The sequence below is a fragment of the Colias eurytheme genome, chromosome 16, assembly GCF_061535395.1.
Source record: "Colias eurytheme isolate Ceu_HAF_F1 chromosome 16, ilColEury1 Martin Lab GWU primary, whole genome shotgun sequence".
Taxonomy (NCBI): Eukaryota; Metazoa; Arthropoda; class Insecta; order Lepidoptera; family Pieridae; genus Colias; species Colias eurytheme.
In genome coordinates, this window is record NC_142995.1 from 3860775 (window position 1) to 3875625 (window position 14851).

The 14851-nt window shown below is 34.3% G+C and overlaps 2 protein-coding genes across 3 annotated transcripts; one reads left to right on the forward strand and one right to left on the reverse strand.

Moving 5' to 3' along the window:
• Positions 1–233: 233 nt before the first annotated feature.
• Srp54 (splicing regulatory protein 54) lies at positions 234–5467 on the forward strand. The gene is made up of 4 exons (XM_090110787.1): positions 234–1150; positions 1253–1413; positions 3345–3464; positions 4479–5467. The coding sequence occupies exons 1-4, from the start codon at positions 434–436 to the stop codon at positions 5323–5325; spliced, it is 1845 nt and encodes a 614-aa protein (XP_089966913.1). The 5' UTR covers positions 234–433; the 3' UTR covers positions 5326–5467.
• Positions 5468–7422: 1955 nt separating this feature from the next.
• morgue (modifier of rpr and grim, ubiquitously expressed) lies at positions 7423–13279 on the reverse strand. Of its 2 annotated transcripts, none has more exons than XM_090110953.1 (8): positions 12948–13279; positions 12638–12874; positions 11981–12215; positions 11365–11540; positions 10413–10535; positions 9591–9733; positions 8273–8444; positions 7423–7571 (listed from the first exon to the last, which is right to left on the reverse strand). In XM_090110953.1, the coding sequence occupies exons 1-8, from the start codon at positions 13056–13058 to the stop codon at positions 7458–7460; spliced, it is 1311 nt and encodes a 436-aa protein (XP_089967079.1). In that variant the 5' UTR covers positions 13059–13279; the 3' UTR covers positions 7423–7457. The 2 variants fall into 2 exon arrangements, with proteins under 2 accessions (XP_089967079.1, XP_089967078.1); XM_090110952.1 differs by having other exon boundaries at positions 9591–9754.
• Between the last annotated feature and the right edge of the window lie 1572 nt (positions 13280–14851).

Sequence of the window (14851 nt, forward strand, 5' to 3'; positions counted from 1 at the left end):
AAAATGTTTTTAAAATGCCCAATTTATTTAGTATAGAGTAGTTGTTTACAAATCCCGCCTTTTTTATGAAATGACGCAGAGGATAGCAACAGAAGTTTGTTACAGCTAATGCAAAATTTTTGTAGATTGAGAACAATGCTTATATCATTATGCCTTTTTTATCTGTAGTATTTCATCTTTGTTCTAAAATATATACTGTGTTTGTCAAAGTTCACACGACGCGTGATTTCGGCGTCACCTCTTGACATCTGTCAGTTGTCACTTTTTGCTGTTCAGCGTGTGTTGCGAATTTCCTTGCCTTATTTTCAAGAAAGTTCTATATTATCAAAAGTAATAATGAATAATAAATAGTCATTATTCATCATGTAGCATAAATTGCACCAACGCCAAGGATTACTCTTCATCAAAAAACTGTACTATATGAGTCGCCTCCATGTGTAAGTCTTCAAAAATGGTTTCCAGCAGTACACGGGTGATACAAGTCACCAATATTGCTCCCCAAGCTACCAAAGACCAAATGCAAACGCTGTTTGGTTACTTGGGGAAGATTGATGACATTCGATTGTATCCGACGATAAGAGACGTGTCGTGCCCGGTGCAGTCCCGAATCTGTTACGTGAAGTACTACGATGCGGCGACGGTGAACGTCGCCCAGCACATGACGAACACGGTGTTCATAGATCGTGCTTTAATCGTCATACCTATGCAATCTGGCGAAATTCCAGATGAGCATAAAGCGCTAGAAATGTCCAGTAATGGAACTTTAGTGCCAGGTTTAAACTCGGTGGAGCCGCGCCTGCCAGCTCACGTCGTTAATTCTCTGGAGGGCATGCCGCCGAATCAAGTCATACAAACATATGATCCTAAAATGGCGGCAGCTGGTTTGCCACCTTACCCTCCCATCCCAGCTGCATATGATTCACGCAAGATAGAGGAGATTCGAAGAACGTTACTAGTAATCAATGTGGGTGATCTGACTCATCAGCAGTTGGTCGATCATTTCTGTCAGGCTGGGGAGGTAGCGTACTTACGCTTTTGTGAGCGGGATGCTGATAAACTAAAGTATGCATTGGTTGAAATGACGGAACAAGAGAGTGTGTTGAAAGCTTTACAGTTAAATGACACCACAGTAGAGGGACAAACTATAAAGGTAAAATATTATAACAGTCCTCTAGGAATTTACTATTAAATCTGTAATTATGTCACAGGTCTAATATAATATTATTATGGATAATTTCATTATTATTTTCAGGTACATCATGCGACGCAGGCAATTTGCAAACCTCAAACAAAGAGTAATGAGGCCGCCCAGCGTGAGATTGAAGAAGCAATGTGCCGAGTGAAAGAGGCACAGAACTTAATCTCTGCAGCAATTGACCCAGTAATTGGACTGTTATCTAAGGACAAACGGAGGTACTCCATTTTGTATTTAATATCCCATCATTTTCTTAATACTATGTTTGTTAACAGAATCAAGTTGTGCACTGTGTAATTAAGAAAAATAATCACATTTAAACAGTGTTGACGTTAAATATGTGTACATATAATCATATTATTAAGAGCACATAACAAAATACATTATCTAAAGTTAAACAAAAAACTTGATTCTGTTATCATTTGAGATCCTGCGTTATCTATAATGCACCTATCCAACCCCACTGCAAGTAAAGAAGCGAATATGTAATAGGAAGTTGTTTAATAACTAATCAGTAAAGGTAGCGACTGACTTGCAACATATGTAATGTGTTTGTGGCGATCTTGTTACATTGCAGAGTAGCTATATGATGCAGCGTTTCCGTGCGTTGATTAGTCAGCTCAATCGTGCTCCGTTTATACTCGAATGTACTGCGTAGAGGTAATGTCTACAATTATTTAACAATTTATTATAATAATCCTCTCCTCAACAGCAATGAGACAAGTTTTCATGTAATAAAGCTGTCATGTGTCATAGATTGTGCGATTGTAACTTGTCTGATTGCAAATTGTACCATTATTGCAAGTCAGTTGCTGTCTTTATTCATTTGCATTAGATATATAGTGTAATGGGGTCAATTTTAATAGCTATTTTATTTTCACCAGCTATGATATGTGTTGACGATTAATGTAAACTCAATTATTAAGTAAAGGATTCTAATAAGACTAACTGTAACAACAAAAAATCTTGTTTTAAATGTTTGCTAAACAAATATTTGTATACTTTTACAGTGTCTTCTGAAAAAGTAACTTTGTGTTTGAAAATTGTGCTCTAAATGAATTTGGCTACAAAGTTATGGCATATTGAAGCAATAACTTTATAATCAGAATATTAGCCAATCTTTACATTAAAATAACAAAAGAAAACACTTTAAACTATAGCACATCTAATTTATTAAACTCTGAATGTTCATGTAACATACATTTCTAATTACCAGTGATAAGATAGTTGACTATAAGACTAAACTTCAGTAAACTTGGAAATACACAATTTTATTAATAGCTCTTATCTAATTCAATAAAAAGTGTGAACAGGCAACTTCATTTAAAATTTTAATATTAATTATTATTAACCTCTATTAACAAAAAAAATTATAACATATTATAATATAGCAAATAGCAATAGCAGTAGGTAGTATCACCATCAATTCAGGGGACCGAGATGCGGCGTTTTCTCATCGATTTAATAAAAATAACCTAGTTCTTACAGATTTTTTTCTCAACTATAATCTAAGTTCTAACCTTATTTTTCTTACACAGGCTAATCTAGTGCTGCAGGAATCCTCTCATAATGTTGTTCTATATCTATCCTAAATAATAAAGCTGATGAGTATTTTGTTTGTTTGTGTTGAACACGCTAATCTCAAGAACTACTGGCTCGACTTGAAAAATTATTTTGTAAAAAGTCTATGTATTGAGGCATTCATTACAACCACAAAAAGCAGAACATCAATTAAAAATGTTCCAAAAATGACAAAAAGTCCATTTAGAAGCAAACAAAGCTGCAAGGATAAAAAAATAACTAGTTGCAGTAGCTTCACCCACGTAGCACCCAGCTAAAAAAGTAGCATATGTGACAAATTTTACAGATCTGAGCTGTTTTTGTTTGAAAGAGTAACAAACATCCATACATTCTTTCAAACTTTCGCGTTACTTATATAAGTAGGATTGTCAAGTAAAATAGAAGGTTTCTTGTACCAGTAGGAATTGTAGTAATTGTGTGGGATTGTCAAGTAAAATAGAAGGTTTCTTGTACCAGTAGGAATTGTAGTAATTGTGTGGGATTGTCAAGTAAAATAGAAAGTTCCTTGTACCAGTAGGAATTGTAGTAATTGTGTGGGATTGTCAAGTAATGTACAAGTTTGTGTCAGGACTCGTTCCCGCTCTCGTTCGAGACGCCGCTCCCGCTCGCGGCACCGCGCCAAGCGCTCACGATCCCGCTCCAGACATCGCTCCAGACGGTCTCGATCGAGGAACCGACATCGTACCAGGTAATATTGTGTTATTGGTTATTTGGTACACTTGGCTAATTTTAAGCTTTTATTATAATATAGTATATAATAAATTTAATATAATGCTCAATTGAAATATTTAATCAATGAAACAGGACTCTGAAACAAATTTAAAAACCTGTTTTTAACCATTATACATATTATGTTAATGTTTCTACTTTCTACATATTTAAATGTTTATGTATCTAAGTATCCTTAAGGCTGTGTACGCGGTCCGTGCGCTGTTTGGCTCAAATATGTGATTTTTCAAACCAGATTGTCCATCAACCACTTATCTTACAAACATATGAATTACTAATAATTTTAGGAAATTTTATTGTCTTTGTAGTTAGTTAAGAGTTTTTTTTCAATTAATACAGTATTTCTGAATACCATCAAGATAACTGAGCCGATGATTACTTGATTTCACTTTTAGTGTCAATTTCGAAGCTAAAAACATCTGAAATTGCTGACAGATCTAACACACAATTATTTTTAACTAACTGCAAAAATCCTTATTAAAATAGTTAGTTAAAAGATTTTTTTATTTTGGACTCCTAACTTACGAAATTAAAATCCGAACAATGTGAATTTTTTTAGAAATTATAGTCGACAAAATGATTATTTTCACCAAGATATTTGACTTTATTGAATATAATTTATACATATTGCAATAAAAGAATGTCTTACTTATAAGATAAAATTTAAAAAATCAACTAAGGTACCTCTATTATTTTTCTACAATTTTTTTTAAAGTACTATAAAACACTGCGCGCGACCCGATTAAAATCAGTCGGCAGCGAGCCTTTCCAGAGAGAGGACATGTTGCTCGGCGCTCTCCTGTGGACCTATGCTGTTCATAGTAAAAGGATAGCGCAAGCCGCGATCTATCGTAATAGATCGCGGAGTTTTTGACTTGCGTTAAATAGAATATGCGCTCTTAAGAAGTCTAGTCAAATGTATTCAATAAATTTAATTTCCCCGATAATAATGTTAAATTTTCCAACTTTACAGGTCTCGCTCTCGCCACCGCAGTTCCAGACGTTCAAGATCTAGATCACGACATCGCACTTCGAGATCTAAGCGTGATAAATCCCGTGACCGTGACCGCGATCGCGACCGTGACCGTGATCGTAAAGATAAGAAAGACTCTGACAAAGACAAAGAAAAAAGTGAAAAACCCAAATCGCCACCCAAAGAGGAGAAAGAACAAGATCCCAAAGTTGAAAATGTCGAATCTGAGACTAACGGAGTTAGCTCCGACACTAAATCTAAAGCATCATCACCAACCGAAGAGAAAGAAAAGGTAGAACCCGAGAAAGAAAAGGTAGAACCCGAGAAAGAAAAGGAAAAAGAAGTGAAAGAGAGGTCGCCCTCAAAGAAGAGGGAACGATCCCGTACCAAGGAAAGGGATAGGGACAGGAAACGCGATCGATCGCGCTCCAAGCGACGATCCAGATCCAAATCTAGAAGGAAGCGATCCAGGTCTAGAAGGAGATCACGCTCTAAAGACCGAAAAAGGTCTCGCTCTAGAGAAAGAAAGAGGTCGAGATCGCGCAAACGGACTCGGTCCAGGGACAGGAAAAGATCTAGATCGAGAGACAGGAAGCGCTCCAGATCTAGAGATAGAAAAAGAACCAGGTCAAGAGAAAGGAAACGTTCGCGGTCGAGAAGTCGCAGATCGAAAAGCCGGTCCATCAGAGACTCGAAGACGCCGCACGACAGAAAGTCGCGCGATATAACTCCGAGCCTTCCCACGGTTATTGAGGAAAAAAATTCTTCCATTGTTGAAAACGCGTCCCCTGAATTGGGAAATGAAAAGAATTCTCCAGACAACATGGATATTTCCAATTCGCCCTAGATTTAAAGTTACCGACTTCATGAAATAGTTCAACAAGTTATTTTTTTAATGTGCTGTTTGTATAATTTGCTTGATTGTTCTCATTTTGCATAACTAGTGTTTTTCGCATAGTATAATTAAGTAATAAATCAATTTAATAATATGTTTCGTTTTATTTGTTAACTAGTGCATGTTTGAACAATGGTCATGATTCAAATTAAAAACTATTGAGAAACGAACTCTCAAAAAAATATTGTTTAAAAAACTAAAAAACACGCTTTCAAGATAGATACCACTAAAAAGTAAAAAATTATTATCACTCTAGGAATTAAACAATAATCAATACATACCCTAGTATAATTGCGAAAAAAGCGTGGGGTGCCATGTTAATCAGCTCTTCAAAAGCGCCCCACGCTATTTTATTTTCAATTTTTTATGCTGCATCATGTACTTACATGCAGTATTGATCATTAATATTTTGTTATTATTTGTACATACTAGCTTCCCGCTCGACGCTATAATGTAGCGATAATAATCAACTTCCGCTTCTGCCGCCTACCTGTCACTATATAATATATTATATTTTAAAACTACACAACGGATTTTAATTCAGTTTATTTTAATAGTTACCAATTTAATTTAATAGAGTGGGTTGAAATTGTGTGTAAAGAAATCGGTTAGTTTACGTAAGGAAATATTTAAATCCTGGCCATCCTTATCGGGATAATAAGATAAGTTTATGAAATTATTGTATTGTCTGTCCTTGATAACTGTACAAAATTTGAACGAAATCCGTCGGTTTAAAGTGGGTCAAAATCGAGTCGAAAGGAGTCGGTTATTTCAACAGGTGAAGCTAATAAAAGCGTGTTAAAAAGCTCAAAAAGGATGACTTTTATCATTTGCAGTTAAGATACGCACAAGAGTGAGTCTTTAAAACGCACAGTTTTAACACTAACTTCCTCCATCTTCTTATAAGTAAATTAATTAGAAAACTTATCATCCTAGATTTATAAATTAAGCTTACAAGTTTTTTTTTATCATTTGCTTGAGTTTTATATAATATTTTATCGTTATCAGACAGACATGATGGAGGACGTTGTTTATTAATGCCACACGGTTTCACCCGCGGGCAAAATCGAGTATTTCCATACCTCTTGTGTTATTCTGATGACCTCCATTAGTAATATACTGTAAAGTTTCAACCAAATCTGTCCAGTACTTTTTGAGCCAGTTCGTTACACACACATACATACAAAATATCTTTCCTCTTTATAATATTACTTAGATGACGGTTGGAAACTGACTCGTAATTATTACCTATAGTCAGAAAAAAATGTGAATATAATGTAACAATGATCAACACTGTAATGAGAATCGAACAGAGGTTGTATGTCCTAAAATTTATTATACGATTGTTAATTAGGTACTTGACTTGACTTTTACTAGTAAAATTAATTTTTCTCGTAATTTCATTCAAATGGCGTGTGAAATGAATTTTTTATCGCCACTACGGACTAACAATTTCATTGCTGTATTTGTGTAAGTTTATAGTATGGATGTAGATATTTCTCAAATGTTGATTGTCTATTATTTCTTTCGCCCAGGTAGTCTTAAACTGAATTATTTCATACAGCAAGTTAAATTGACCGAATTAAGAGACATTATAGACGGAATTTTATTTGAAAAATGGTTATTATCAAATACGAGAAGATGGTTACAGAAAAGCGAAGCCCCTTATCCCGGTTACTGTAGAGCCCCGGGAAGTGAGTTGTGCCTACCTGTGCTTTGCAATTGCAAGAAACTGACCGAAATATGGAATAAAATTAGAAAAAAAGGTCGATAAATAAAACAAAACGTTTCTTTGAGAACATTTTATTCCTTATACAACAGATTACAGAACAATAATTTCTTAATAACTTAATACACAGCCGATACATCTATTGATTCAATTATAATACATTTTTGAAATTGTTGCGTTGAAAGTAATATAAAATTGCGTACAAATAATCATGACAATACATGATCCATCAAAGTTTTAAAAAAGCTCATATATTACCTAGACAGATATTATAGTTTATTAGCAATATTTTCAACAATGCCGAGCATTTGTCGCAGATATATATACAATTACTAAGCTATATTATAATAATAATTCAGAAGGGCAGAACGTCAAGCATGGCATATTTCCACGTCCACTGACGGGCTAGGGCTTCGAACCGCGGTCGGTCCTTCACGTACATCGCACCGAGCTCCGGCTCCATACATACCTGTAGAAAGAAATTATTATGATTCATATAGGTTAATTGGACGACGGAGCGTGGGACGTCCACCCACAAGATGGACAGACGACCTGGTCCGAGTGGCAGGTAGCCGCTGGATGCAGGCCGCCGGTGACCGGGCGTGGTGGAAAACCCTGAGGGAGGCCTTTGTCCAGCAGTGGACGTCCCACGGCTGACACGACGACGACGATATAGGTTAATTTAATATTAGGATCCTAGAATACAAAAAACAAATACCTGGAAGGGAAAATTTAAGTAACGTAATCATATTCTACGACGAAAATATTTTTTTTTTATCAACATTAATGAACTTACTGGGCATATATATAATTTCCCATCCAGCAATTTATTGCTTGAAATTGGACCATATTTCTTAAAAAAATTAGACAGTAATTTCGTGTTTGTAAAATATTTTTTTTATTGAAGTTTATTTGTATTATGTTTGTTTATACATACATCAACTTTTTTGGAATTATAAATGTGATTTCTAATACTCCTAACAATCAAAACAATTCACATTAGTAATGGCATAATTTCTCTATTCCTTGTAGTTGGAGAATTTTCGTCCTAAAAATGAAACAATAATTTCGTGTTTGTAAAAGATTTTTTAATTGATATTTATTTCCCCAAACTCCTAAAAATTTTAATTAATTTTCCGCAAAAATCACCCAGAATAAAAAATCACTTACATTAGTATACGGATCTGTGAGCAAGCTCTGTATCGAAATAAGCACTTTACTGATAGTCAGTGCCAGGGACCAATTGTGATGCACCGAGTCTATACCCACGTCCCCGTGACGAGACACATTGGGGTGTAGGATCCTAGTTAGAAACCTGACCACGGGCGGGCTCATGGGATACCTGGAATGGTTAATTTAACGCAGCTTATACCCGCTACTGATACTGTATTTTTGATATATTTTTTTTTGTAAAAAATATTATCAAAAAAATTGTATGCAGATAAATATGTAGAGAAAATGGATAGTCGACCTCATTGAAAAAAGATAGGTAAATTTTTGAAAAATGTGTAAACTGATCGATGTTGAGGTCATAAAAACATTTTTTATCTTTATTGTTACATATTGCTTATCCAGCTTATAGAAAAATATTTAAATAAAAATTGGAGGAGAAAATAAGTTTACTTTTTTATTAATTAAACAATAATTTAACAAAATAAAAAAGCGAATATAAAATAGCGACAGACGAGGACGAAAAAAACAAAAAGTACACAAAACATAATTTTATTTTTCAATAAATTTGTTAGGTAGAAAATAAAAGGTAGTCAGGTAAGGACTAAGGATTATATCAAGGTAAATGAAATCGTAAAAAAATAAAATTAAGGTAATCATTAGTAAGAAATAAGAACAGTAGTAATCAAATTTCAAAAGCACATATCAAATTAGCGATACCAACATTGACGCACTATAAACAACTAGACTCACAATCTACTATATTAAAGACTCAAATTACGACCTTATTTCTGAGTAGTAATATTTATAATCACTTGAGCTCATTACAAAAATACAACACAGAGTAAGAAAAAACAGGAGTATGACTATGAAGACAATTTTTTAAGCTATTGCATAGCTTCTATCGCGGGCCTTGAGCGCGGGGACCGAATCCAGAAATTCCGTAACGAAAAAACCTCACGCTCCCCACTCCGACGGACACGGAGGTGTGGCTTGAAGGCATGCTATGCAATAGCTTTACCACGGCAGTCCCCGAGTGCCACACGTCTTTTTGAAGTGAAACTTCTTTATTGGGGTTGGACAAAAATTTAGTGTAACATACTCCTGACATTTTTAAGGTCATAAAGAAGTTTACTCTAGTGCACGCATACATTTTTTTTATTGTAACTGTCAGTCTAGTTCTTCATCACATCAATGCGTACACCACACGTTCACCTGGCAACTCCACCACCGCCCCAGCGTCCCCAGTCCCCGCGTCCCCAGCACACATCCCCAGTCCCCGCGTCCCCAGCGTCCCCAGCACGCGAGGCATACTCACGAATATGGCACCTGCACATAGAGGTAGAACACGCCGCCCTCGTACGGCGACCCCGCCGGGCCGGTGACGCTCGCCTGCCAGTGGCAGCACTTCGCGTCCAACGGCGTCGCGGCTATACCTTCGGGCGGGTCGTTACGCAACATCTGACGCAGTAATTTATTATCCTTAAAGGGAAATTGACAACGGCTAATACGATCTCTTTTCTGTGACACGCATTTTTTTTAAATAGGCTGTAAAAAAATTCGAACTGTCTTGTCGCAACGGAACGTCAAAATTGAAAAAAAAAATAAAAAATCGATCTCGGAATTTGGAATACGTCACAATATAATTATTGTTGAAATAAAATTTGGGTCCAGGATGTGAGTGGTAGTAAAAAAAAGTAACACATAAAACAAAGAAAAGCAATACAAATCACACATAAGTAATACAAATGCATAATATATTTTGTACATCACAACATTTAAAACTGTTACCTTTACCATGTTTACTGATCGACAGAATGCTGGGCAATAATAATATTAAGACACAAAAACTCCAAAATAAATGTAAAGTATCATTAAATTACGATATATCATTTTATACTACGATAATTTTAATTATCAGTTGTTGAAAAAGTTAATATGAACCAAGCTGGAACAATTAAATCCAAAGATTGTAAAATACTGCAATATTCTTATTTATCACATAAAGTAACTTCCCTTAATTTTTAAAATCTATGAGTTTAATATGCCACACTTTCCATGGCCACAAATACAAAAAAAAGCACCATAGACTATACGAGTCTATATAATCTATGGTCTCATTATATAGTCTGTATGTTACCTTGAGCTCGCTGCGCAGTCGGTTGCGTCTCCAGGCGTTCTCCTCGCCGTCGGGCGGCGCCTGCACGCACATCTGCACCAGGCAGTTGCGGCAGAAACATGATTCCACTAGCGACTGGTATTTCTGTATAAATATTTAATAAAGTTAGTACATTAGTAAGTTATATGTTCAACTATTAGCCCATTGACCACCGAGCGCCCCGATCGGGGCGCGACACAATAGATTATCTATTGTGTCTGTGATTCCGGGGACTGATGGATTAATTAAAGAGATAGGTCGGGGTATTTCGGTCTAAATATAAACGGAAAATTGAATCACCTCAGGTTTGCGGACGACTTAGTCCTTTTCGAGGAAAACCCCAAAAAAAATTTAGAAGTCATGATTCAAGGCCTAAACAACGAAAGAGAGATAGGTCAAATACAGTCAAAGTTTTTATAAATATGTAACTAAATTATTGTATTAATCTGGGCTGTGATGTTGACCATCTTCCAGTTAGTGTTTTATGCTAAATATAATCTACATATACTAATATTATAAAACTAAAGAGATTGTTTTTTTTTTGTTTGAACGCGCTAATCTCAAGAACTACTGGCCCGATTTGAAAAATTCTTTTGATGTGAGATAGCCCATTTATCGAGGAAGGCTAACTATATATCATCACGTTAAGACCAACAGGAGCAGAGCAATGCCGGTGAAACCACGAAGCACAGCTAGTTTTGTATAAAATTGAAGAGAGATATTCAAATAAAACAAATATATTGATCATATTTTGATTTAGAAAACTTAAGTAAAAAATAAAGTTGTTGAATTTTGTTGCTATTTTATTATTTGACGTATTTCATGAAATTTAATCAACATTCACTTCAAGACTATCATACTTTTACCACATACTACCTTATTCAATAACAACACATCTAACACAAATTACAAATTACACACAATAAAAACTCACCCGCTGCCAATCAAAATCAGTAAATATGGGTCGGAACAGCGGCCACCTAGCCGCAGCGAAGGCCGCCCAGCGTGGGGTCGGCACACGCGCACGTACGAGCCGCTGCCAGCGTGTGCACACGCACGCACACGCGCACAGCGACATGTCGTCCAGGTATTGGAATATGCATAGCAACACTGGAGTGGATAAGTTATACGTGAAAAAAATGTGTGAAATAAAGAATGTTAAAGTTGGTATTGTCTCAGTCTCTAAGACATAGGTGAATAAGCTCCTCCTTTTTTGAAGTTGATTAAAAAAATAATAATATTTGAAGATTTGTTGTTGCTGCTGCTTTCTGAATTGGTGGTAAACGTTAAAAATATGTAATAACAATTCAAAAGTGCTTCTAAAAGTCTAATTGAATAAATAAATATTTGAGTTTGAGTTTTAAATGTGGTAGGTTATGTTTCAGTTTATTGACCTACAAGTTGTTATAAGTTTCAACTGAATTATAATTATTTACAAATAATGTAATCTATTTTCTGTTGATTTATGTGTATACAGTTAGAACATAATAAAATTGAACAATATTTATCATTGATACAAAGAAACTTCATATTAAAAAAATATAACATACCTTCAGAAGGCAAATGCTCAACAATGCCAAACGGTACATTATCTGGGAGACGTGGGGTTGTCAAAGCTTGTAGAGTTCTAACTAAACTGGGTGGTTGTGGTGGTGATCCTCCGTAGAACCCCGCTCCTTCCTTTGGAGGGTCATTCCCTGAACCATTACTGCCGCTACCACTGGGCCCTGAGTTGCTTGCGCGACTTGCATCATCTTCAGGACTTGTTTCACTGTCTAGGGATGTCTAGAATTTGAAATGATAGTTTAGCAATATTTTAAACTTAATTGCAATTCAAAGAATCAAATGAAAGTATGATGTGTAAAAATAAATTGTGATTTTTTCTGGATACTGAACTGTTTTGTGAGAACCTTTTTTAGAACTTTTATTAATATAAAACTAACAAAATGAGTCCTGATGCTTGAATTAATAAATAAATTATTATTATATTATTATTAAATAATTCAGGTAAAATTATGTGCATTGATGATCATGAATTATTAAATAATTTCTTATATTTATTATTTATTTATAATTCAGGATCATTTAAATAATGAATATTTGTTGATGAAAACAATGAGTTTACAGCCTTTCATAATTACAAATATATTTATAACACAAAAGCTAAGGCCCAAAATTAGATGAAAACTTCACAATATAAAACTCACTCTGTAACGCCACCAAGCTGGTATCGGAAATGTCCTATTAGATTTCTTTTCGGTGCCGAAATTTAGATCTGAGGGCTCATCGTTTCCTGAGTCTCCATCGTCGGTTTTTTCAGTGGAAAAATGTGAACAAGGCAAATATGACGGAAACTCCGGGAAGAGAAAAGCGTGACATGTTACACACACTGGTTCACCAAAACTTGGGCCGTAATATCCATTGCATACAGAACATACTGAATTCTGGAAATATAGCGCACGAATAACATGAGTAAAGGGGATTAAAATATGAAAAAAATATAAAAAACTAACATACATTAAATTCAAACTCGAGTGGCTGTTCTATAGGCGACACAGACATCAATTTGTCTTCACCTTCTTCCAGCTTTTTAATAAAGTTTAAAAAGTCAGGGGCCATCACCGACATTTTGATGGTCGGAGTTTTGGGCTTTAGATCGATACTTCTATCACTTCGATAGCTGTTATGTAGTTCCTTAACGTTTTGTTTTAATATCTAGTTTGCATTATCTTAACCATCTCACAATAATAAAAATAATCATATAATTTATATTAGATAATTAGAAAAACGTTTATAATTTTACGTTGTTTAATCATAGAGAAAACTAATATTGACAAATAGAAATTTGTGAACAAATGTCAATTTGACTTGTATAGACAAGTTTGGCATAGGCCCATAAACAATTTTTTTTCTTTTTAGTAACGATTCTGTTTGTGGATTTATCAAACGGGAGATAAATTGGGATGTTTATGGTATTGTCGCTGATTATTTTACTGAATAAGTAATTTAAATAATTTATTCTCATATAAACATTAATTAATTTTATTTTAATTATCAGTTAAAAACAGTTTAGGATACAATGCTTTTTTTGTTGGAATGTTAATTTTATTTCTTTGTTGATAACTATGCATATGACATGAAAAAAATTAAATTACTTACTTAGATCATTAAGTAATGGATAACACTCGCAGGCTCGGAGCAATTAACAAGCCTGGAGAAGTAACAATTAATTGAACGTTTCTTATATAGTGGCTCTCTTTTATTCAATACCCTAATTAATGCGATAGAAAGAGACAACACACTGTTATCTGCTTGGCATTCAAATCCACATGTAGCCACTTTTTGTTCTAAAAAGGTAGTGCTTGCCTTTACTTTATCGAATACTAAAATATCGATAAATAAAAAAATTAAGTTATAAAATTGCTTGAAGATAATTTAAGATTCGTTTAATTTTGAATTATGGATAGGTAATTTCAAATTTTAAGATTCGTTTAATTTGGAATTATTCATTTACGATGCGTATTGACTGCCTTGCATTGTATGGTAGTGGTATTTATAAAAAAATATTATTAAGTATTTCGGTTTAGGTTGTTTTTATGGTTTCGTAAAAAGGTACGTATTTTTTCCTGTTTTCATAGATTCATTCATAGTATTTTTACATTATACGGAACCCTTCGTGCGCGAATCTGACTTCCACCTAGTTGATCTTTTTACAAATCAATAGTCGTATCCTACTAATATTATAAAAGCAAAAATATATAAGAATGGACATATTTTGATACTCTTTCACGTAAACACTACTGAATGAGTTTTTATGGAACTTTACAATTATATAGTTTAAACATCAGAATAACATATAAGCTACAATTTACCACAGGAAAATAACTCATTCCCACAGGAAAAAATTGGTACAAGTTTAAAATAAATTGCTTCAAATAAAACAAATAAACATTTATTTTTTTAACAACATTTTATTTCATACTTAATTACCAAATTACAATATTTATTATTTAAAATAGATGCCACCTTAAACTTGTGGCACAGCATCTCTGCAAAGCACTTTACGTTTCTTCCCGTCTGATTCGAAATGATTTGAACAAGGCCGAATGTTTTGAAGGCTTCCAATTTTTCCTGTGCTATAGCTTTAACTCAAACATCTTTTAATTGTTCTCAAGCCAGAAACCTGCAAATAACAATAAAATCCATACTTAAATACCTTTTTTTTCTCCTAACCTAAAGCAGTCATTATCAATGAAGTACTTCGTTCCTACTCAAGTATCGATAATTGCACAACACTATGGAAGTTATATTTTGCATTTTTTCTAAAAACTAAGCTGATTATGATTTCATATCAATGATTACGGTTAGATAAAACATAGATGATTAAGAAAATAAGGTAAATTAACTTATTTATCATACAA